Below are 26,693 nucleotides of genomic sequence, written 5' to 3' on the forward strand. Positions count from 1 at the left end.
CTGCTAGTGAGACCACTTTTGTAACTGAAAATTATAAAAGAGTTATTTGAAGTTACTATCACGAAAATTTTTCAGTGTTAAACACTGATTTTGCAGCTATTTAACTCCATATCAAATACTAATTCTGAATTGTTTGTAGTTCATTTGTTAAGATTTAACTAACTTGTTTAAAGGTTATGCCTCTGGGAAGCAAAATAAAATCTGTGAAAGAATTTTTGTATTTTGTGGCCTAGCACTTTCTGTTCCCTGCTCCATGCATTGCCACCATTTCAGATTTGTAGGGAAGGAATAACATAGTCACCAAGTTTCATGGTAGTGGAATGATATGGCTATATGTTTCTATGTTTCATTGTGTGTTCTTGTTTTTTAATAGCCCTGTGTTCCATTTAAACTTTGGACCATGAACTGTTAATGTAACTGAGTAATTAAATCTTTTACAGATGGAATTTATCTGGTAGAGCTCAAAGCCACAGCTCAGCAATTCTTTTTTTGGAATACATACATTTTTAAAGCTTCTTCCATATAAATGTCTTAATTACAATTGCTCCTTCATAAGTTCCACATATTTGACATAACTTTCTGTTTTTAGTTCAGTCATTCTATGTTGCATGATTAAATTTGCTTTTTTTATATTTGGAAAATGTGGTAGAACTTCACACTCAGTTATCATATCATTGTGTAGTTCAGACATTCTACAGCAACATAACATGTCTAGGACTGCTGTGTTGTAGAGGTCATGAAGTGGCAGGTTGTGAAGGCAGTGGTGCTGGCCGAGAGTGACTAGGAAAACTCCACTGTAAGGTACAACGTTTTTTATTTTGTCTTGAGTTACAACATGCTGCATCACCCTGGATACATGCTCTCTAGGCACTAGTCCACCAGTTGTGCTGATGATGTCTGAAGGTCATGGTAGCAGGATGACCATTTGACATCAGTGTCTTGCTTTGCTGACATTGTTTGCTCCACTCACCACCGTGTGTCTGAATTAGCACTATGTGGCCCTGAGTGAACAATACAAGCAACACATACTTCTGCTGGACTCTCATATGCATCCACTGCTACCCAATTAAAAGCTAGCTCATATGGAAGTACCAGTACTAACATGGCTGCAAACTACTGCTCTCCAAGACAGCAGTTTGGTGCTACAGTGGAGCCTGGGGGAAGGCTCATCTGTTCTGTCATTCTAAGTCCATGTGTATGTTCCGAGAACTGTGAGCGTGTGGAGTGGTGGAGTTCGCTGTCCAAACCGGCATCAGGTCCTGGCTGGCCCATAGAATGATGGAGACTTGCATGGACCCAGTAGTGTGGAGGGTGCTGTCGGACTGCACGTAACTGAGCTGAAATCAGAGGGTACTTATAGTGATTCATACCACGCTTGTTGTGCCAATACACTGCTTCCAGGCATGTTCAAATCAACACTCCTTTGTCATTATGATGTGGAAATACTCCATAGACATGTTTGTAGCTGCAAAGGCTTTTCTACAATGTCACCACAACTGCACGTCTTGGCCCAGCTGCCTTGTGACGTACAAACAGGTTCGCTTGTGAAATTACATATTGGCACCTGTGTGTCTGCTGGTTTACCTCACACACAAGTGCAATGGTGCTGTTTTTAATTCAGTAATATCTAAAATTTAGTGATGGTGTTACAGATCTATGTTGTATGCTTATTGCTTTTTTCATCTTTGAAAAAATTGGTGGAACTCTACACTCAGTTATCATTTCGTTGTGATAATATAGTTATGTTTTATAGTATGTTCATTCATTTATGTCTGGCTTATTCTGTAACATGAAAATCCATAATACTTTAAAATTAGATGCTAGATTTTCCTTTTCATTTTTCATTTTTGTCTGTAGAGTAAACAGAATTTCGTACCCACTGCAAAAGAAGAACATTATTTCAAGTCCTGTAGTGTAATTTTCCTATTTTTTTGTTTTGAAGGTAAATAAATTAAAAGCTGCCATAAAATATGGAGAAGAAGATCTGGCTGGAGCAAAGGGTCTCGTGGACAGTGGTCCAGCTGATGACCCTGATACGGAAATTAACCTTGGATGTCTGCTATATAAGGTAAACTGGATGGATTTTAATAAAATTTGGGGGTAACTTCACATGACATGTAGTGGATTAGCTTATTGGTTTTGTTGTGTGCTGTATTGTATATCACTCTCAAATTTATCTTTTTCTTTTAGGAAGGAAGATATGAAGATGCCTTGCAAAAATTCACATCAGCAGTACAGATTTTGGGATATAACCCACACCTTTCATACAACATAGCTCTTTGCTATTACAGGCTGAAAGAATATGCTCCAGCTTTAAAGCATATTTGTAATATTTTATACTTTACTTTGGAATTATTAGATTTTCTACAATACGAGGGCGGTTCAGAAAGTAACCTCCGATTGGTCACAGCGCGGGTTGTGGGGGGAGTAGCGACGCCATCTGTGCGTTCACGCACTCAACAGGTCAGTCGGCATCAAGCCGTGGTCGAGTGAACGTCATACCTGCGCTAGTTTAGTTTTTGTGGCAGTTTGAAATGTGTGCTGCAATAGAAAACCCCGCCAAATGTGAAGTGCGTGCTGTCATAAGGTTTTTTACAGCCAAAGGATATTCTGCAGTAGCTATTCATCGTGAGCTTTGTGCCGTGTACGGACCAAGAGTTATGAGTGAAGGAGTTGTCCGTGAATGGGTACGTTTATTTAAAAGTGGACGAGAAAATGTTCATGATGAAGAGAGGAGTGGTAGACCATCATTGGTGACTGACGAACTCGTTCAGACAGTTGATGCAAAAGTTCGTGAAAATCGACGTTTCTCAATGTCGGAGTTGTCTACTGGTTTTCCACAGATTTCTAAGACTCTCTTGTACGAGATAGTGACAGCAAGATTGGGTTACCGTAAGTTCTGTGCACGATGGGTGCCCAAAATTCTTACCGACCACCACAAAACTCAAAGAATGGCCTCTGCATTAGACTTTCTGTCACGTTATGAGGACGAAGGAGAACCATTGTTAAACAGAATCGTGACCGGTGACGAAACCTGGATTAAGTACGTGAACCCTGAGACAAAAGAACAATCAAAGATGTGGGCACATTCAAATTCGCCTACCAAACCAAGAAAAGCTTCGCAAGATTTTTCTGCCAGAAAACTGATGGCAACGGTGTTTTGGGATGCCAAAGGGGTGTTGTTGGTTGAATTCATGGAACGTGGTATGACCATTAATCAAGACGTGTACTGTGAAACAATAAAAAAGTTACGACGGGCTATAAAGAACAAACGCCGTGGTATGCTGACTTCCGGTATCGTTTTTTTGCACGATAACGCCCGTCCTCACTCTGCTCGCAGAACAACGGCCCTTCTTGAGTCCTTCAAGTGGGACGTTATCAACCATCCACCTTTCAGCCCAGACCTGGCGCCAAGTGATTATCACCTCTTCATGCATTTGAAGAAATGGCTCGGGTCACAGCGGTTTGATGATGACGAAGAGCTCAAAGATGCGGTCACAGGCTTGCTCCAGGCACAAGCGGGTGATTTTTATGCAGAAGGAATTTCAAAGCTTGTGAAGAGATACGATAAGTGCCTCAATCGCTATGGAGACTATGTAGAAAAATAGTGCAAAGATGTAGTTGTAAGATGTATATATTAAAATATTTTTATTTAACTTGGTGTATTTTTTTTAAATCAACCGGAGGTTACTTTCTGAACGGCCCTCGTATATTGTACTTTATTCAACTAGCTATACTTTCATATATTTTGTGAAAGTAATCTACACTTGAAACTGATGGAAACTTTCTCCAGTTGATTTGAAGAATTGGGAAGTGTTACAGAATGTTCTCCAAAGCATTGCAACCTATCTTTAAGTAAATAATCCAACCAAAGTCAAGTTCACCCAGTGTCAGATTCCAGTCATTTATTAACAGAAGATTAAACACTCATGAACCAAGTCTGTAATGACAACCAAACTGATAGATTGTCCAACAAACATTTCCCCTGCATCAGCACTGCAATATAATTAAAAATGACCCTGGGCCAGCTTATGTGCAGGATTCTGGTAGGCCTGGTCTTATCAGAGTGCAGTCCTGGTGACAAGCATCATCCAGGTAGTGACATCACAGCACTTGCCATTATTGTTACACCAGCTATTCTGTTTTCTTAATGACATTGGGTGGCGCCACTACGGCTCCCCCTCCCCCTTTCACCCAGCAGCGACCACCAGGAGAGATGATGTAGGTGGTGTGTGGTCTGACAGAGCCACAACTAGGGGAAGGCCAGGAGATCAGTGTCCAAGGGCATCACTGTGGAAGCCCAGCGCAGGACAGGGCTCAACGGAAGTTGCATGAGCCACAGCAGGACCAGATAGTCTGCTGGAGATAGAGAAGAAGATTGCTGATAGCCAGGATGATGGAGATGGAGTTGATTTTGATGGACTGCAGAGGCCACAATATACATCAAAGGCCTGTAGCAGGCAGAGATCTTTCCATGGATCCAGATTGAATGGTGTCCAAACTTACAGCCCCAGAGTGGGGTCTCCACCTGGAAGAGAGAGGCTTTGGTGACAACATGCACCAGTGGCAGGTGCAGCTGTCCATGAAGCTGTAGTGAGGGTGGCCACGTAGCCATTCCACCTGGCAGAGTCCTTCAGTTGGAGTGGCTATGTAAGTTGCCAGAAAACTACAGGGGGCATTAGGTGCAGTGTTGGACATCATTTCCTTGTGGAGCTGGGTCTTAAAAGTGTGGACAAAGCATTCCACATGGCTGTTAGAGACCAGTTGAAAGGTATTGAGTCCGTTTATGAGCCCAAAATTATTCAGAATCATGGGAGGTGAATGCCATCCTGATATCTGAAACCAATGTGTGTGGGCTGCCTTCAAGGGCAAAGGTTATTTGCATGGCCATGATAGTAATGGCAGACATGATGTGGGACATGTAGAATGCAAAAGGGAAGTGAGAAAAGGAATGTCACAACATATCATAAGGAGCGCAAAAATGGGCCAACAAAATCTAGATGGTTAGACTTCCACACCTCTGCAGCATCTGGCCAGGGAGAGAACCTAGCATTGACAGACTAGGTCTGCAATTTCATGGTCAATAATGGGCCAGAACATATGTTGTTGTGCCAAACTTTTCATTCAGGACATGACCCAATGGGGAGCATTCAAGAAGTGCAGCACTCATGCTTGAAGAGATGAAATCATGACTTGGCAGTGGTCCTCATCCAGGACTCTCAACAGGGCCCCATTGTTTAGTTGCAGCTGATTTCACCATGGCCATTAAGGGTGAAAAGTGCAGTCAGGTGTTGTGACTGGCCATAAGATTGCATGAAGTGTGTGAGGTGACATAATATCAGGCCCTTTCAGGTGATAGCCATGACATTGTGTGATGTTAAGGGGATATCTGAAATGGCTGAACCCAGATCTGAATCAATCTAGAAACGCACCCATTTGTGTTGGTCAAAAGCAGGGTCATGACCCATGGGAAATTGGGACACTACACCCATATTAGTTTGTAACATTGCTGTCCAGTGATAGAATAGTGGAAATTAGGCAAATACAGTGCCCAGTGTTGGAGACAATCAGTGGCCTGTTTTAGTAAGCAATGTGGAAGATGGTGTGCAACATTCAGTGGTTAGTAACAAGATGAAATTTCTGCCCATAATGATATAATTTAAATTTCTGGACTGCATAGATAATCACAGAAGCCTCCCATTCTATTTGAGGATAGTGTTACTGGGGGCCTGTATAAGGTCTTAGAAGCATATGCATATCAGAGTATTTATGGTACAGGATCATTGGTGGATGCATCGGTCACTACTACCAGCAGCAGGCCACGTGTGTAAATTGTAATCTTTCAAAGCCTAGAAAGCTTATTGACAATGAGGTGACTATTTGACACAGCCACTTTGGCGTTGTAGTTGGTTCAGTCAGTGAGAAAGTTCAGCTAGGTTGTCTTACCTAGGAACACTTCTGGAACTTATACATTAATGGGTGGCCGCATGTTGTTGATTATCGTAACATAATCTTCCACTGGTTTGAGACCATTGGCTAAGAGTTTGAACCTCAAATATATCAAGGATGGTTGCAAAGGCTGCATTTAAGGTCCAGTGATGCCTGTCTCTGAAACCAGAGCTTGTGAATGTGATCTTCTGGAGTTGCTCCTGTAACTAAGATATTGTTAGGGTATGCGGCACAGTTTGGAATATCTTTTAATAGTGGATCCATAAAACACTGGCATATTGCAGTGGCTCAAGAGATACTGAAAGGCAATGGATTATAATGGTAGTGGTCATATGCATATCAAGTTCTAAGTAAGTTTGTAATGCTGCATTCAAGGAATTTGAAATTATTCCTCTGTGAGGTCAGTTATACAGAGTGAGATGCCATGACCCTATTTTGCTGAGGGTTCACCAGGTGTCAGTAGGGGATAAGTTTCCACTTCAGCTTATACTTTTATATTTACTTTAAGATCACCACAAAGTTTCAAAGTAGCATTGGGTTTGCATACTGTTACCAGTGGTGTGGCCAACGACTATAAGGAATAAGCATTATCACATCTTCATGAGTGAGTCTGTCCAGTTCTATTTTGAGTGCATCCTTTATAACTGGGGGCACAACACGAGCTTTGAAAAAGTATCAGTTGCGCCACCATAAGAACAATGTCAGCTTTGAAATCAGTCATCTTCCTTAACCTAGGTGAGAAGATTTAAACATGTGTATCACAGAGAGACTTAGGGTGATGCAGTGCAACATCCTTCAGAACCATAAACCCAAAACTGTAGAAAGAGTCTACCCCCAAAATCATTGTCCACATTGTGGTCAGAAAACATAAGAAAGTGTACTGGATGAGTGACTTCATTGTGAGAAAGTGAGTAAAACGGAAAGTTTCCCTAGCATCTAAGTACATTCACTGGGCTGTGGTCTGAGAGGTCTGCACCTTCATAGATTTTGTCACTCACTTGATTACTACCACAGGTTGGGGCACATTTGTGGTAGAGCTACTAAAACACACCTCTTGCAAATGTCCCTTTTTGCCAGTGTGGGCACATGCAGCATGTGTGGTGAAGAAATAAATGTTACAGCTGGGCAGTGGTGCTGTCACTGATTTGGTCCATTGTCTCTGGTGTGGTTGTTGACACAGTCATCGAGCCCAAGGAGCAGGTGAGAGCCCCATCAGAGATGGTGTGATATCCTGTATGACCTGTGCTAGAGAGGTGAGATTTAGAGGTGAGTGCCGTGAAGCCTTCTTCTTTCATAAACAAACTTTGGTCTGCATAGGTAATTCCATAGACTTCAGCTGTTCTCATTACTTCCCTCACAAAAAATCTAATTTCCTCACTATGTGTTTCCACAGTTTTGAATTGAGGGCAAGATGCACTACAACATCTGTGATTAGAGAATCAGTGTAGTTCTGTCCACAGAAACATTAACAACTGCCATTTCTACTTAATCTACATAGTTTGGCAGCCCAATATGCACAAAACTGATTGGGGCTGTATTTTTTTTTTTTTTTTCACCAGATTTCTAACATTGCTGCATATTTCTTCATCAGAAAGTGTTCTTGTAGGAAAGAAAGTATTCTAACTGATTCCAACAGTTTCATCAGTTACTCTAGTTTCTGTACTAAGTGATGCAGTTCTGGATTTCCTGACAAGAACATTGCTTTTTGTCTTTCCACGTCACAAAATTTGACAAGCAGTGAAATGTAACTGCTGCTGTTAGTGGTGAGCATCTCACTCTTCACTTTGCTAGTTAAAATGTGTATGTGCCGTAAACACTGGTGATGGCATTGAAAATATATCTGTCTTACTCACTAATGCTTAAACTGCCTGTAATGTTGCTGCCCTTAGCTCTTGATAACTCTGCATAGTTTGTGTTAGTAACTGCTCCATGACTGAAGACCTACACACTCGCCCAAATGTTCAAAGTTTGATTTGCAGTCATCATAAGTCTTGACTCATTGCCACTTATTTAAAGGTGATCTGCAATCAAAACTGATTGAGATACACTTTGGTTTATTTGACAAATTGAGATATGTCTCAGAATGCTCCCACAGAACATTTCCCAGAGCAGTGCAAGCTATCTATAAGTAAGCAATCCTACCAAAATTCAGTTCAAGCACTGTCAGAGTCCATCTAGTTACTAAAAGATTCCAAAGAGGAAATGCCCCCAAATGAAGTCCATAGTGAGAACTAAACTAATAGACCAACCGGCGTGCACTTCCACTGTGTCTACACTACAATAGAATCACAGCTGGCTCAGACCAGCCCTGAGCTGGGTTAATGTACAAGATTTTGATAAGTGTGGGTGGCATTATCAGGGTGCATTCCGGTGTCAAGCCCCACCTGGGTAGTGGTGCCAAGGCACTTGTCAGTAATGGTGCACCAGGTACTCTGTTGCCAGAGTGACATGTGGCACCATCACTTGCTACTTGAAGCATCACATCACAATTATCATTTTACTTAATACACTCCTGGAAATTGAAATAAGAACACCGTGAATTCATTGTCCCAGGAAGGGGAAACTTTATTGACACATTCCTGGGGTCAGATACATCACATGATCACACTGACAGAACCACAGGCACATAGACACAGGCAACAGAGCATGCACAATGTCGGCACTAGTACAGTGTATATCCACCTTTCGCAGCAATGCAGGCTGCTATTCTCCCACGGAGACGATCGTAGAGATGCTGGATGTAGTCCTGTGGAACGGCTTGCCATGCCATTTCCACCTGGCGCCTCAGTTGGACCAGCATTCGTGCTGGACGTGCAGACCGCGTGAGACGACGCTTCATCCAGTCCCAAACATGCTCAATGGGGGACAGATCTGGAGATCTTGCTGGCCAGGGTAGTTGACTTACACCTTCTAGAGCACGTTGGGTGGCACGGGATACATGCGGATGTGCATTGTCCTGTTGGAACAGCAAGTTCCCTTGCCGGTCTAGGAATGGTAGAACGATGGGTTCGATGACGGTTTGGATGTACCGTGCACTATTCAGTGTCCCCTCGACGATCACCAGTGGTGTACGGCCAGTGTAGGAGATCGCTCCCCACACCATGATGCCGGGTGTTGGCCCTGTGTGCCTCGGTTGTATGCAGTCCTGATTGTGGCGCTCACCTGCACGGCACCAAACACGCATACGACCATCATTGGCACCAAGGCAGAAGCGACTCTCATCGCTGAAGACGACACGTCTCCATTCGTCCCTCCATTCACGCCTGTCGCGACACCACTGGAGGTGGGCTGCACGATGTTGGGGCGTGAGCGGAAGACGGCCTAACGGTGTGCGGGACCGTAGCCCAGCTTCATGGAGACGGTTGCGAATGGTCCTCGCCGATACCCCAGGAGCAACAGTGTCCCTAATTTGCTGGGAAGTGGCGGTGCGGTCCCCTACGGCACTGCGTAGGATCCTACGGTCTTGGCGTGCATCCGTGCGTCGCTGCGGTCCGGTCCCAGGTCGACGGGCACGTGCACCTTCCGCCGACCACTGGCGACAACATCGATGTACTGTGGAGACCTAATGCCCCACGTGTTGAGCAATTCGGCGGTACGTCCACCCGGCCTCCCGCATGCCCACTATACGCCCTCGCTCAAAGTCCGTCAACTGCACATACGGTTCACGTCCACGCTGTCGCGGCATGCTACCAGTGTTAAAGACTGCGATGGAGCTCGGTATGCCACGGCAAACTGGCTGACACTGACGGCGGCGGTGCACAAATGCTGCGCAGCTAGCGCCATTCGACGGCCAACACCGCGGTTCCTGGTGTGTCCGCTGTGCCGTGCGTGTGATCATTGCTTGTACAGCCCTCTCGCAGTGTCCGGAGCAAGTATGGTGGGTCTGACACACCGGTGTCAATGTGTTCTTTTTTCCATTTCCAGGAGTGTATCTTGATATTGGGCATGTTCATTCATTTATGTATTGTTTCCCATAGACACTCTCATGAAAGAGTTCTTTAAGGACTTGGAATTAGTCAAAATATGCATTTACTCAGATATGGAGCTTTCATAATCTGGTTATGTGGTGTTTTTATAACTGAATATAATCAAAAATAAGAAACATGCTTTATTTGTTGAAGTCTATTGCTATGCTTAAGTGTCTTTGAAGACAAATGTGGATAAAAATATGTTGTTGTTGTGGTCTTCAGTCCTGAGACTAGTTTGATGCAGCTCTCCATGCTACTCTATCCTGTGCAAGCTTCTTCATCTCCCAGTACCTACTGCAACCTACATCCTTCTGAATCTGTTTAGTGTATTCATCTCTTGGTCTCCCTCTATGATTTTTACCCTCCATGCTGCCCTCCAATACTAAATTGGTGATCCCTTGATGCCTCAGAACATGTCCTACCAACCGATCCCTTCTTCTAGTTAAGTTGTGCCACAAACTTCTCTTCTCCCAAATCCTATTCAATACCTCCTCATTAGTTATATGATCTACCCATCTAATCTTCAGCATTCTTCTGTAGCACCACATTTCGAAAGCTTCTATTCTCTTCTTGTCCAAACTAGTTATCGTCCATGTTTCACTTCCATACATGGCTACGCTCCGTACAAATACTTTCAGAAATGACTTCCTGACACTTAAATCAATACTCGATGTTAACAAATTTCTCTTTTTCAGAAACGCTTTCCTTGCCATTGCCAGCCGACATTTTATATCCTCTCTACTTCGACCATCATCAGTTATTTTGCTCCCCAAATAGCAAAACTCCTTTACTACTTTTAAGTGTCTCATTTCCTAATCTAATTCCCTCAGCGTCACCTGACTTAATTCAACTACATTCCATTATCCTCATTTTGCTTTTGTTGATGTTCATCTAATACCCTCCTTTCATGACACTGTCCTTTCCGTTCAACTGCTCTTCCAGGTCCTTTGCTGTCTCTGACAGAATTACAATGTCATCGGCGAACCTCAAAGTTTTTATTTCTTCTCCATTGATTTTAATAGCTACTCCAAATTTTTCTTTTGTTTCCCTTACTGCTTGCTCAGTATACAGATTGAGTAACATTAGGGATAGGCTACAACCCTGCCTCACTCCCTTCCCAACCACTGCTTCCCTTTCATGCCCCTCGAATTTTATAACTGCCATCTGGTTTCTGTACAAATTGTAAATAGCCTTTCGCTCCCTGTATTTTACCCCTGCTACCTTCCGAATTTGAAAGAGAGTATTCCAGTCAACATTGTCAAAAGCTTTCTCTAAGTCTACAAATGCTAGAAACGTTGGTTTGCCTTTTCTTAATCTAGCTTCTAAGATAAGTCATAGGGTCAGTATTGCCTCACGTGTTCCAATATTTCTACGGAATCCAAACTGATCTTCCCCGAGGTCAGCTTCTACCAGTTTTTCCATTCGTCTGTAGAGTTAAAAATATATGCATCCAAAAAACTGAGTTGTCTGTTCATGGTATTTTCTTAATTTTTTAAGTCAGGCAGTTGGTATGAATTTTTGCTGTAGAACACTTTGTGTATTGGTGTAAGAAGGCATGCATTGTAATTTATCAGAATTTAATATACAGTGATACCCTGACTTATGCTGCCCCATTTTTTGCAACTCCAGAGTAACGCAATCAGGGGCACTGACTTATAATAAATATTGGTGGGGCCCATACTGGGGGTCTTGCCCCAGGAAATTTTCTAAATTTTAGATGAAAAATAGTGAGCTTTAAAGTTTTTTGAAGCATTTTAGTCACATGATCAACATTAGAACCGCGAAAGCTGGACTCTTGATAACTCGACTGTCCGGGAAACTCGACAAGCCTGACACATTTTTTTGGTTTTGAAAACAGAAACAAAGCAAACAAGCATGGTATTTTCGTAAAAAGCTAATTTAATTTACAGTAATAATCATGCTTATAGACTATTACAGAGCAGTGAATATATAGATCTGAAAAGAGTGAAATTATATTTAAATAAATCCTAAACTATCATTAAAAGAATAAAACATAAAATATTGCTGTCGCACAGTAATAGCATTTTGATTAATAATTGAAATAGCTAATTTAAGCTTACTTTGAATAAGGCTCAGGGTTCAATGTCTCACAGTTAATGCTTTAATATAGTTAATAAAGTTAATATGGTATGCCTAATACTTTCAGTCAAAAAGTACGTAAATAGCGGGTTTTAATTGGGTCTTATACCCTAAAAATATTTAAGTATTTGAAAATAACTAATACAGTAATATAGTAATAAAGTAATGCAGCACTAAACCAGTAATAATATTTTGAAACTGAAAATTTAACATTACAACAACTAAACAGAGCTTGTGATTCAGTGTTGAGTGTCTTGTATAAGCCAATAAAATCTTCATCGGTGATTAAGGAATCATCGACAGTATGAATACGAAATGACACTTGTTCGTGAATCGAAGAATCACTTGTTTCATCAACCATAATAGAAAAATGTTCAGTTTTTTTTATTGAAGCCAATACCCTTCTCAACACAGACTTTCCTAATGGATCAATGATCTCATTTTGAATATCGTGGGACATCCACTTATACCCCAAATGCCCTAACCAATCTTTAAACTCTGGTATGTCACTCTTTCGGAGTTCCAACAATTGAAAAAAATTTGAGTTTACATCTTTGTGCCCGCTAATTGCTAGTCCTTGTTGGCATAGAAATTGCACAGAAGTAAAAATTGTCTCAAGAGCTAAACGGCCTTTCTTCATATCACTATCTAACTGTTCATTCAATTCGGAGGCCACACTTCGGTTAGTGATAGAATTTAGTTTCAGAACACCTTCTTTATGCATAAACGTATTTTCATGAAGACGGAATTTTTCCACAGCCTTTTTCCAGTTAGAAAACCCTATGGAAGTAAATGCATCTTCGTTTTTTGAAGTCAGTTGTAATAGATTTTTAACATCTGCCTCTTTGCAGGTTTTGCAAAAAAACTTTTTCAGCAGATACTTCATATTCTAGCCAAGTATATTTAGTCAACCAAGGCTTCTGCAATGATTTTGCCTTACCGGATTGTCCAGATTTTGGGTGTGAACGGTTCTCACCTGAAGACAATGAAGCAACTGATGACACAATAATTGTTGGAGGTTGACTTGCAGTATCATCAACTTCCAAGTGTGGCTTTTTGGTAACAAATTTATACATTGCAAACTTAATTCACAATACATTAAGAGACTAAAGTAAATGAATAAAATATAGTCATATAAAATAGTCCACTAGACACTAAAGTCAGAACACATCAGCAGCATGCACTGAACAAAACTGTCCACACTGAATGACTGCGACAGCAGGGTGGACTTTATATAGCTGCGGCATCGTAATGTCTCGGAGCATCAAGGCGATGCGAGGCGGAGGGTTCCAGACGCTTCTGCTCCAGTCTTTTTGATGTCACTGCAGCCGCAGTGCTGGCCTGCCAGCGCCATACTTTACCTGAAGGTTTACGCACCGGGATAAATTCTAAGTGTGCCCGCAGCTACATAACACTATCATGATTCACACTACTCGTTTTCAGTTAACTTGCTTACTACCATAATAATTATTTGTTTTAACTCATTACTGAATGTATTTTAAAAGGTAACTATAGTCAAACAAGAAAAATAAAAAATTCCAACATAATTTTGTGATTTTAGAAAGCATAATATAACTAATAATTTTCTTAAATTATTGGGGGGGGTGGAGGGGCTCCGCCCCTACTAATGAATTTTTCAGATGGCTCGGGGCCCCTCAGGCCCCAAGAAGTCAGCGCCTGTGAACACAGTGCATCTGGTTTAGTGCTGCACAGCTCCATTCCCCCACTCCACCAACACAGTGCTTGTCTTAAGACAGGATTGGACATGTCTGTTGCAGAATCGCTTTATTCACAGATTGATTGATGGATTCTATGTCATCCAAACAAATCAGAACTGAGTGATTTGCGTCAAACGAGGGAAAAAATCATTATCTTTGGAATGTAAACTGAACATTTTCAGAGACTTCAATGCAAAAATTAATATTTGTTAATTGGCAAAGAAGCTTGATCTACCAGAATCAGCAGCCAGAATAATTAAAAAAGGTGAAGAAAAAAAAATTCTTGAAGTTGAGAAAAATGCTCGACTTTTAAATTCAAGTATCATTCGTAAATGTCATGGTATTACCGCTCACATGGAAAAAAATAGTGTGATTAAAATTACTTCTTAGTTGACACTTCAAGCATTGTAGCTGGTTTCCTCAAATGGGAGTGCTCAATCTTATGCACAAACTGCTTGCCATTGACAAACTGTCACAGCAGTTAGTTCACTTACAATTCCTTATCAAGGTTTCTTCAAATCAAATCACATCAAATTCTTGATGTGTTTGGATCTCAAATCCTGGGTCTGGCCCTTTTATTTCATTTTTCATCATACACAATAACCACACTAAAAACAACACACACACATGCACGCACAATGATGCTAATGAAAATACATGTTTCTACAATGCACTAACCAAACAGTACTGCATCCTTCTGCACAAGACACAATTCACCATCATTTATACAGTTATTATAATCACAGAGATCAGCTTGCATTAGATAAGCTCTGCATAAGATTGTATGAAACCGAATTTTTGAAGACTGTCAATTAATCATTGCCGCTGTGATGCCTGAGTCATAAAAAGAACAGTTTTTTGCAGTGTATTGGCATAATGTAGTATTCAGCATATAAACCTGATGTGTAGAAGGTCAAAGGTTTGAATCTCATTAAATACAGCAAAATTTTTTTATTTTTATAAATCTATTTTATAAATCTAATCAAGACACTTTGATTACCATTTTAGTCCAATTGATTGATTTAAATGAATTTTTTATGATACTTTGCCATGTCATTTTCATCATTGAATTGACTTTTTTATTTGTTCTTATTTTTCTTCCTATCATTCTTTTAATGTATCTTGATTCTTACAAAGAAGAAGACTGCAACCAGCCATTGTTAGTACTGCTATTTATTAGTGGCTGTTTGCTGTCTTCTTCTTTGTAAGAATCAATCTACGTTAATTGTACACAGCCACGGTCTCACCCTGTCAGTTTTAGACAAAATAGCATTATCATTCTTTTTCCATTTGGAATCTGCTTTTGTCAACTAAGTGCCAACCAGGACTTCTCATCGGTTGGTAACGTGGCATCCCATGATGATAGTTTCAGGTAACCAATGACAGCAAGAAATTGCGGTTTGCTTTTACCACTGAAACTGAACTTTTACTGTGGAAGATGGCTCTGCAAACAAACATATTAAGAAATATTTCTGTCTTGAGTTTGCTCGTAGAGGTTAGCCGTAAACACCATGAACAAAGTGATAATGAGTTTAGTTCTGCCGCAGATTGTTGATCACCATTTTCTTGGATACACTGCGCATCATAAGGGTATGGTTAGGTTAGGACCAGAGTTTAATTTCAGGGCTACAAAAGCCGTCATCTGCTGCAGTTCAGTCATTGCTCACTTAAAATCAGCTGGCAACAGAGTGTCACCCATTTCTGTCATATCTTGTGGTGGCCGCTTCTAACTTTGCTCCATGTTCCTCATTGACAACAGCATTTGTGAAGTGACCTGCTGTGTTTGTGTGTCACCTATAGCCAAGCGATAGCTGGCATCAGATGTGGCAACACTGTAGTGGCAAGTGAGAGATGTCAACCAGCAAGTAATTTTAATCAGAGTATATGTTAAAATTATGGTTTGATAATCAAGTAAGAGTGAAAAATTGTCCTGTTGATCAGAACACAGTATGCTCTCAAGCTAAGCTGATGTTTGAGAAACTGAAAGAAGAAGCTGGAGAGGTAGCCAAAGATGAAATGTTGAAAGCTAGTAAGGGTTCATTTATCTGATTCAAAAGTCACTGTCATTGATATAGCAATGCAGAAAGTGGAGAGGTGGCAAGTGCTGATAAAGAGACTGTGTCACTCTAACTAGAGAAACTCAAAACAATGATAGAATGAGGTGGCTATACCAGCCAAACTGTATTCAGCATAGATGAAACTACTTTGTTCTGGAAGATTATGCCTAAAATATCTTCTTTCGAGGGTGAAGAGAAAACCTTTTTCAGATTCTGAAACCACCAAAGACTGATTGACAATGACATTGGCATGAATGCAACTAGTGAGCTAGTGCTTGTAAATTAAAATCTCTCTTAGTTTACCCTTCAGAAAATCCAAGAGCTTTAAAAGGTACATCTAAACCTGGGTTGCATGTGATTTGTAAGTCGAATGCTAAAGCTTGGGTGACAGATTCTCTTTTTGAGGACTATTTTGGTTATAACTTCGCATGTGAAGTTAAACTTTATTGCTAATTAAAACAAATCCCATTTATAGTGATTCTGTTAATCGACAGTGCACCAGATCATTCTCCAGTTGCTCTAATTAATTTTGATCCACATGCAAAAATTGTATTTTTGATACCAAATACAACCAGTTTGCTTCAACTGATCAACCAGGGAGTCATTAAGACATTTAAGCTTACTACACAAGATGATAGTTTGCGCATCTACAGGAAGCTACGAAACAAAACAATGAGCTCTCTGATTAAAACTGTATGCTGGACTGAGACAAACTGTATGCTGGACTGAGACTCAAACTCAGGACTTTTGCCTTTCTTTCAGGAGTGCTAGTCCCAAAAGTTTTGCAGGAAAACTTCTGCAAAGTTTGGAAGGTAGGAGACGAGGAACTGGCGAAGTAAAGGTGTGAGGGTCGGATGTGGGTCATGCTTGGGTAGCTCGGTTGGTAGAGCACTTGCCTGTGTAAGGCAAAGATCCTGAGTTTGAGGTCTTGGTCTGGCACACAGTTTTAATCTGCCAGGAAGTTTCACATTCTGATTCTGGAAACAGCCAACAGTCTGTGGCTAAGCCATGTCTCCACAGTATCCTTTCTTGAAGGAATACTAGTCCTGCAAGTTTCATAGAAGAACTGTGAAGTTCGGAAGGTGGGAAGTGACAAAGTCATGGAAGTAAAGCTGTGAGAACAGGTCGTGAGTCATGCTTGGGTAGCTCCATTGGTTGTGCACTTGCCTGTGAAAGTTCAAGCCTCAGTGTGACACACAGTTTTAATCTGCCAGGAAGTTTCATATCAGCGTACGCTCCAGTGCAGAGTGAAAATTCGTTTTGGGAACAAGTTCTCTGTTAAAGGCTTTTAGAAGCAATTCGATGTTTTAGATGCCATGAGAAGTTCTGGAAAATCTTTCACAAGAAACTGTAAATCATGTCTGGAAAAAACCATGTCCATTTTTTTTTCCTAGGTTAAATCAGTACCAGATCCTTATCAGATTGATAATGTGACTGAAGAAGTGACAAACTTGAGGTGGGTGGTGATAACGTTCAAGAACTGCTGAATTTGCACAATCAGGAACTGACAGTTTATGAGCTCAGAGAAATGCGTAATGAAGAGCAAGACACTTAACAACCAGATTCAGTAGACACATTTCAATCAGAAGATCAAATGATGGTTGCAGACTTGACAGAAGGCCTCAGTTCAGTTGAAAAAGGGTTACAATTTTTTGAAAAATATATGCTCCTAAGAATTGTGCACTTCTGCTACAAAATGGGCAATAAAAAATTGTTAGTGTGCTACAAGGAAATTTTGCATAAGAAGAAAAAAAATTGACCATCAGACGACACTCTTGATTTTATGAAGCCTTCTACATCACAATAACTTTGGCCTACATTGTTGCAATCCATGGTACTGTACCATAACGTAATATGTTGTACTGTTGAAATGAACATAATTTGTATGTATTTATATGCAGAATTCAATGCCAACTTAATCAGATTCAGCATACACAGTTATCATTCAGTCCCCCCTAATGTGTAAGATCAGGATATTACTGTAATGTGAAATATTTCACTACTAACTAATCTCATTCTCAAAAGAGCAACTTCTCATACACTGAAGATGTATCCTTACATAGATTTTTTCACATATTCCCACCTTTTAATATTATATTCTTTGAATCGGGTAGTGTAACTGAATCACTTAGTGTATTACAGTTAGAAGTTAAGTGGTAGTGCTAATAACTATAACTTCTTTCAATGTTCAGACTTGGTAATGTTGTTTTTGAGATACATCTCTCAAACGGTTTGATTAAGTTTACTGTTAAACTGAGTTTATCTCTAGATATATGGCAAATAAATTATTGAAATGAAATTACAAGAGCATTCTTCTTGGAATTCTGAACAAAGTGGTACATAGGTTAAGCCACTGAACTTGCATTCATTAGGAGTAGAGTTCAGATCTCTATTCAGCTATCAAAATTCAGATTTGTCTCCTTGGTTTCTCTAAATCAGTTAGTCTGAATACTAAGATAGTTCCCTAGAAAAGATTAAAGAATTATTAATCTACTGAGATGTAATTATATCAAGTGAAATGTAGAAATGTAGTTGTATGGCATGTACTGAAACAATGAGCCTTCCATTTCTGTCCCTCTTCCTGCCCACTTACTTCCATTGTTGTTTGAGTGTTTTGTTTCTATCTTTTCCTCAGTATTAATTGTGATCTAATTATCTTGCACTGATTTTGAATTTCTTCTCCCCACATCCCTACATACAACCTATGGAAACAGGAAACGAATAGCGTATACGGAATAAACTGTCCCCACTAATATCTGCACATACATATATTTCGATAATTATCATACACATGCACACAGTACAAGGTATAAGAACAGACTGAATTAACATGGTGGCTTGGATGAGCAACCTGAGTCCCAAGGATTAACGTTGTCTATGGTCGATACGACCTATTGACGCCACACAGCTCTCCCCCCACCCCCCTCCCCTCCCCCGCAGTACAGGGTACCACATGTGAGTCTTGAGGGAAGACCATGTGGGCATCAACACTGTTGGTGGTTGTACAAGCTGGTAGATGCACAACCGGGACTTCCACCCCGACCAGGGTGGGGTGCAGAGGCTGAGCGATGGGAGGCAGGTCCACCTCGAAGTTGCTGAGCCAGCGAGGATGGACGATGCAGCGGCCAGCCCAAGAGCAGGCGGGTTGAACGGCGGATGGTGAGGTGTAGGTGTGGCAAGTCCAGATGCTATTCGAGCTGTCCAGCGAGATGAAGGGGCGAATAGTCATCGGGTAACACTCAAGAGGGAGGGTGAGGCTATGCACAACACTGATGTTTAACTGGTCATTGGGTGGCGGGGCCACAGTGTCTGTGAGTAGAGTGAGAACTCGGTCGTTGAGAGTGACGATTGAAATGTCGTCCACGCAGTGTGGGGGTATGTTGCAGAGCAGGGTGACTATGTGAGAAGGTGTCTCTGTAGTCGATGAGGTAGCAGTGAAACCCGCACACAGGGTAGAGTGTGACGTGTCTGATAAATGCATAAAAGGTGACGGGGAGGCATTGGGTGAACAAAACAGCATGGTGGCCCAAGGAGAAACATTGTCGGACTCCACGGTGGGAGGCAGACTCAGGAGAGTCATTAGGAGAATCAGGCTGAGCCAGCAGAGGAACATCAGGGTCCACGAATGCTGGTTTGAGTCGGTGTAACAAAACAGTTTGCGGACTGTCTTTGATAATGATGTTGAAAGTTGTATAGCCCTGCCGGAGGACTTTAAAGGGGCTGAGATAAGGTGGTTGCAGAGGTTGTTGGACCGAGTCATCTCTCAGCATTACATGGGAGCAAGTGTTGAGAGCGGTTGGCACGTAAGTGTCCGGCGGGGAGTGGCTGATAGGTGGGTGCAAGTGTGCATGTTTGAAGTGGGTGCACATGTGACTTATGGAATCCGGGGGGGGGGGGGGGGGGGGGGGAGGAAGTCTTCAGGTACTTGAAGCTGAATGAGTTCGCCTGGTAGGATGGGGTTCTCCCTGAAAACAAATTCTGAGGTAGTTGCCTATAAGTTGGGCTTGAAAGTTGAACAGAGGCCAAGCAGTCCCAATGGAAGTGCTTTGGACCAGAGGCAGTCGTGGCACCTGAGCGCTATTTTTAGAGTGTGGTGCCACCATTTCACTAACACATTGCTTTGCGGATGGTAGGCTGTAGTGTGAATTTTCTTTATGCCGCAGATGTTACATAACATGGTGAACATGGAAGACTCAAACTGCCGACCGTGGTTGGTGGTGATGGTGATCGGACAACCGAACCTAGCAATCCATAAGGAGATAAAACCCTTGGCCACGGTCTCGGCAGTGATGTTAGGTAAGGGGACTGGTTCTACCCAGCAGGATGTGTCGTCAATTGTGGATAGAATGTATCTGTGGCCCTCTGATGGTGGAAGAGGACTGATAAGATCGATATGCACATGACGAAATCGTCCTGGAGGGATGTCGAACTTGCCCAGTGATGGGGTGGTGTGGTGGCTGATTTTGTTGCATTGGCAGGGGATGCACAGCTGCGTGCCCAGGTCTGCCAGTCCTGTTTTATATTGTTCCAAATGAAACACTTGGAGACAAGCTATGTAGTGGCACAGACGCCAGGTAGAGCGAGGTTATGCAGTGCGTTGAAGGCCTGCTGGCACAGGGGGGGGGGGGGGGGGCGGAGTAACAGGCATAGGGTACCGGTAGAAGAAACGCACCACACCTCGTCCACAACGCCGGGGAATTTAGCTTTAGTAAACACAAGGGATGTTTGAGGGTCCATGAGGAGACCTTGAGATTCCTTGTTGGAGGCTTGTAGGGCGGCCAGGTTGGATAAGTCAATGATGCATGCAATAGTATTCATTCGTGGAAAAAAATCTGCAGCAATGTTGTCTGTGCCTTTGATGTAGCGAATGTCGATGTAGCGAATGTCGGTTGTGAATTGGGAGACTATATCAAAATGACGGAAACACTGAGGGGGTGGGTCCTCGGGGTGGTTGCAGAAAGCGTCTGCGAGGGGTTTGTGATCCATCAGGATGAAGAACAAGCTACCCTCCACGTCGGCGCGGATGTGTTTGACGGCCTTGTAGAGTTCTCTATCAAAAGCGGAGTATTTCTTCTGAGTGGGTAGATAGTTTTTTAGAGAAGAAATGAAGAGGAGAAACCGTGTCTGCCTTGCATTGCTGTAGTACCGCTCCCACTACGATGTCACGGCATCAGCAGAAGGCAGGTGATGACGGTAGTAATTTGTTGTGCCCATGAAACATCGGAGCTCTTTGTAAGTAGCCGGGGGCGGCAGTGAAGTGATGGCGTGCATGCGAGATTTGGGAAGCTGTATTCCATCGGTGGAGATGGTATAACCCAAGAAAGTGATGGAAGGCTGACGCAACTGGAATTTTTCTTTGTTGACTTCAATGCCATTGGGGTTCAAGGTCTGGAGGAAATTCGATAAATGATTTTCATGTTCCTCAGCTGACTTTCTGAAAATGAGTATGTCATCCAGATATGCGAAGCAAAACTCGAACTGTCATAAGATGGAGTTAATGAAACACTGCCACATTTGCGCCGTGTTTTTTAGGCCAAATGGCATGAAGTTGTATTGGAACAAACCATGCGGTGTGATAATAGCTGTTTTAGGGATGTCATCCGGCGCTACAGGAATCTGGTGGTAGGCACGTTTACAGTCAATAACACTGAAGATAGTAGCATCCAATAACATATGAGTGAAATCATTTATGTTAGGCACGGGTAATTGTCCATGACAGTACGAGTGTTTAAATGTGTGTAATCGCTGCACATTTGGAAAGAACTGTCATGTTTGAGGACGAGGTGGATCGGTGAAGACCAGGTGCTGTCTGACGGTTGCAGGATACCTCCCTCCAAAAGTTTGTTAATTTGCTGCCAGGCAGCATGCAACTTAATAGGGTTGAGTCATCTAACCTTGTGCTAATAGGAGGGCTGGCAGTGGTAACTATCTTGTGTGTCGTTCCGTCAGTGATGGAAGAAACTGAGAACTGCTCAGGAGACTGATCAATGTCCTGATGTGAAGTTTTTGGACGGGTAGGGCACGACAAGGCGTAGCCATTAGTACGAGTGGGAAAAGGCAGCACCAAAGTCACATGTCTAGTACATGAGCGCAGTGTGCGCTTGTTTGGAGAGGGTGGCTGCACGTGCAGCACGAAGTGGGTCGGAATGTGCGGCGACTGTCTGCTGTCGACATTGCACTTGGTACTCGGCTCGGGCGAGAGCGGCGTTGGCATCGCATGTGGAACAGTGATGACTGCCGAGTCAGATGGCTGGCGCCCAGGAGAGGGTGGAATGTTTATCAACATGCGGGATGGCTGCCCACATGGTGGGCATGGTCGTATCACGCGTGCGACTGTTATTAGAAGCACTGTCTGACACATATGGCAGTGAATGTGGCGAATGTATTGGGGATGCGGAGCCCACCAGATGCAAATCGTCACACGCAGTTAATGTTTTTGGACTAACCTGATGAGTGTCCGAGCTGGTGTCTGATGGAGAAACACGACTAGGTGGCTGGACTGTGGACTGCAGTTTCAGCAGCGAGGTACGAGCCGCGACGAGCTCATTGTAAGTGTGTGTTTTTGTTGTTTCAGCTCATCATTTTCCCAGTGGAGTTGTGCTGTTGAGTCGTATTCTGACAGTAGGTTAGTGATGCAGGCCACAATGTCGCCCGCGAGGGTGAAGCATTCGTGTACCAACTCACAAGTCACGAGAGAAACACAACATGGAACATAAGTGTGGGATCTGAGTATCTGAGTGTTAGTGGGATGGTGTAGCACTGAGCCCTGAACTACGTTTGGAGAGAGTTTGTAATGGGACCAAAACTCCATACCAAAAATTGGTTGATCGATGTCGTAATGTAGAAAGTCCAAAGAAACACAGGGAAGGAGATAGGTGCACCATAACTTTGACAGAGCCTGAGATTTGTAATGTTGATGCATTGACAGCTCGTAGAAGTGACTTTGTTGGTGAAAAGATGGGGGAGCCATCGATGTAGGTATGTTAGAACATCAGCACCAGTGTCGACTAGGAAAACGAGCCGTGATGAAATGTCAGTCATGTAAAAATGACCAATCGGCCAGGCAGACGAGTGGATGGAGTGCAGTGTGTGAGGACACCTGTGAGGTCGCCTGCAGGACTCGGCATCTTTTAGGTCCTGCAGTCGGCGTTTGGATGCCAGCAAGGTAATTGGCACTTCTTGGCATTATCACTGAAAATCTTGTGGTACCACCAGTACGGATGAGCCGGATGCGGTGGTGGTGGTGACTGTGGCAGCGCAGCGGAGGAGACTTGTCCTCATTGATTTGTTCCAGCATGTATACCGGCATGTATGGTGTGTGGGCGATCCTGGAGGGCTCAGACGGTGGAGAGAGCAAGCGGATACTGCCAGGTGGTGTAGAAGGCGCGGAGGCGGAGCGAGCGCTGCCTCTGCCAGCAAACGGCCGGTAAGCAGGAGCAGTGTGCCAACCAGTGATGAGTGGTGAGCTGGTTGATATTGTTGTAGCAATCAATACAGTTGGGCTGCGATGCTGAGACGAGAGCCGATTGACTCAAAGGAGTGTGGTAGCAGATGGATCAGTAGGTCGGTAGGCAATTTGGCAGACCACACCAGCATGGTATGCTCACTCACAAGTAACCGAAGATGGCGCCAGAGTTGTGATGGAGTTCGGTCCTCCAGGTGTTCTTCGTACAAGATCTTGATGTTTAATTCTTGTGGTGAGCAGGTGAGTCATTCCATGATCGTTTTCTTCGCGAACTTGTACTTCAGTGGAGGCAGTAGTGAGAGGAGTAGATCGCAAACTATGTCTGAATGATCGTGGAGGTGCATGACGAGACACAGGAATTTAGAGTTGTCATCGGACACGTGATGCAACTCGAAAAGATGCTCAACAAGAGCAAACCATGATACAGGGTTGTCTTTGTATAAAGGTGGCAGTTTCGGCAGACGACCTGGGGGAGGCGACGAAGGCGGCTTCGATGGCCCTTGGAAAACCGGCTAGTTCTTGGCAGGAGAGGCCATACAGCAGGCTGGCACAGTAGGTGTGGATGTGTTACTGGCAAGAATGTCTGTAGCAACGGCGGGTTGCATTGTCTTTGACGTGTCACGAAAACACGATGCGGCTGGTACGGTCGGTAAAGAGGGAGTGAGCGGTAAGGGTCCCATAAACTGGATCGTAGGTTACAGGTACTGATTTGAATTTGCCCACCTCGGAAATAATGCAGAAGACTGGCGCAGCAGACACAGGCGGAGCTGTGAGAGAGGCGAGCGGCTGAGCGGCAGGAACCGGGGCCCCCTGCGAGTGTGGGGTGGAGGGGGGGTACATGGGGGGGGGGGGGGGCGGGGTTGGTAACTCATGCGACAGAAGTGTGAGTTCTTCGCACACGTTGAAAATACGCCCTGTGGGGTCAGACTATAAATTACCGGTGGAACTTGCAGAAGATCACTGTGGTGTGGTAAGACGCCCCTGGAAGACGAATCGCCGAAAGATGTACTCGAACTCGCGTGGTCAAAAAGTTGAGCAGCAGGTCTGGGGGGTGAGCAAGGAGAATTTTGGGCACTAAAATGTCCACCATTAGTCTGCAAATCAGGCAAAATCGGAACAGGTTGTGATTGATAGTGGCCGGATGCATTTTGCACAAATAGTGGCGTTGCACATGGCACGACAGTAACTGTTGTTGCGGACCATTGAGAGTCAAAATAGGTGTGCGAATGTAGATCACTTTGAACATTATACGATCGATCGGTAGGTATACTGTTCTGAATATTATCCACTTCACACTTCACATGTTGGTGAACACAGTCCGGTGACACGAAACCCGAGTCCATTGTTTGAGTTAATGGTGTAGTATTCGACCATTATAGAACAACAAAGTTTGAGGTTAATGTGGTTGTAGATAGCGAATCACTATGGAGTATTGGAGAGCTGGCCATTGGCGAAGGATTAAAGGGGCCCAGCGGTCGTAGTTGGGCTTCAAAATCTTCGAACAAAGCGTTGGGTGAGGTGGCCATGGCGGCGTGAGCATGACCTGTTGATTTACAACACCCAGTGCGGAAGTCACAGAAGACGTGGAAGCTTCGTGGTCACCAGTATGGGAATAGGATATGAATAGTGGTATACGGAATAAACTGTCCCCACTAATATCTGCCCATACATATATTTCAACAAATATCATACACCTGCACACAGTACAAGGTATAAGAATAGACTGAATTAACATGGCGGCTCGGATGAGCGACCTGGGTCACAAAGATTAATGTAGTCTATGTCAATATGACCTATCGATGCCACAAACCAAATAATATAATTCTTGTTTCTAATGCCACCTTATGTCATACAGTTTTTAGAAATACATTGTAACCCCTATATCGTATCTTTGCAGTTGCCATCACATTTCATAGATTTCCTGTGTTAGGATGATTGGATTGCCCGGCTTCCTCACAGTTATTTCCACATCATATCACAATTTCAGATTGAAAAGTGGGGTTGGAATGACAGCAACAATCACAAAGACAGAAGAATTTCAAGTTTTCATTATCAAGTGTTCCTTCACACAGAGAAAGGGAAGAAAGAGGAAGTCCTTTGTTAGTTTCTACCTAATTCCATTGTCTTGCAATGACACAATTTCATGTCAAATCACTGAAAATCTCTGTCTTCATGCATTCTCTCATCATCTTTTTCTGTAATGCATTTTCAATGTGAATAGAAGAATGTGACTCTTCTTTTTCTGCTATAGTCATAACTATTACAAGTGAAGTTTCCATTTGATAGCTTCCTCCTGAATATACTGCGTATAAGGTACAGTTGCCATCAACCCAAAGGTTATTTTTAACAGTGTATTACCTTTTAAGGCTTTGTCCTATTGGAGGTGGTATGCTCTTGTCGTCCTCTGAACTTTGACTCAACTTACTAATCAGTTGTTTGAGGCCTTGTAGTTTAATGTGGACTTCAAACCATGGTACAACTTGGAATTTTTGACACGAACATATCATTTGCAGTGTTGAAAGAAACAATGAGTGACAAGAAAAAACCAGGATTTAACCCCCAGACCTTGGGATTCATAATCTGATATTTACCCTCTGAGCCACTGAACCACACAATATTATTATTATTATTGGTGTTATTTGCAAATTCTCCCAATAAATGGAAGATATTAAGCAAATAATTCAGTCAATTTTTTTTTAGGTTGTTCATTCTTTCTAAGAAAGTTTGTTTACTTATGGCCTGTAATCATCTTGGGCGTATCTTGCTCCTAAAATTTTCCTAATGATCTTTCACTCTTCTTTTTTGATTTCTTGAGGTTCGTGTTTTCTATTTAAGTGTCAGTATATCACTTGCGTAGAGGATTAATCATTTTATAAGTGTGTTGTAGTGGTGACTTTTTGTCGGTCTTGCCATGGATTTTTTGTTGTAGAGGTTTGGGCTAACCCTAATGCTTGTTAGACATTTTGGAGGTGATTTTGCTGTTAGATTTTTTTCAAGGCCTGTCAGTTGGATGAATTCTCTGAGGGATTTAAAATACAGGACCCTGTTGATTTTATTGTATTTTGTTTTCAGACTCATGATTTCTGTCTTTGGATATAAGAATTCAGTTTTCTCAAATGAGATTTGTAACCCTACTTCTTCTGCACATTCTTTAAATACCTCAAGCTGTTTAATGGCAGTCTCTTTGTCCTCTGTAAGTATAGCAAGCTCATCTGCAAACGTGAGGTCTGGTATGTAGAGAATGTTTTCAGGAAATCCAAGTAGTATCGTCTTCCCAATCTCATACTTCTTGAGTTATTTCTCCCATTCTTCCATAACCTTGTCTAGGATGACATTGAACAAAATAGGAGAGAGTCCATCTCCTTGTCTCACCCCATTTGAACGTAAAAGGTTCTGAGATTTTCCCCATAAATTTTACTTTGATTTCATGCCGGTT

At 42.6% G+C, this 26,693-nt stretch overlaps 1 protein-coding gene across 1 annotated transcript in view; it reads left to right on the plus strand.

Annotated features, from left to right (window-relative positions):
- LOC126260958 (tetratricopeptide repeat protein 30A) overlaps positions 1 to 26,693 on the plus strand; it is a 176,962-nt gene that overhangs the window by 43,685 nt on the left and 106,584 nt on the right. Inside the window, exons 4-5 of the mRNA XM_049958474.1 lie at positions 1,943 to 2,068; positions 2,191 to 2,326. Of these exons, the coding sequence (XP_049814431.1) occupies positions 1,943 to 2,068; positions 2,191 to 2,326 (262 nt within the window). The remainder of the gene's footprint in view (positions 1 to 1,942; positions 2,069 to 2,190; positions 2,327 to 26,693) is intronic.

Source organism: Schistocerca nitens, chromosome 5 (genome assembly GCF_023898315.1).
Source record: "Schistocerca nitens isolate TAMUIC-IGC-003100 chromosome 5, iqSchNite1.1, whole genome shotgun sequence".
NCBI classification, from domain to species: domain Eukaryota; kingdom Metazoa; phylum Arthropoda; class Insecta; order Orthoptera; family Acrididae; genus Schistocerca; species Schistocerca nitens.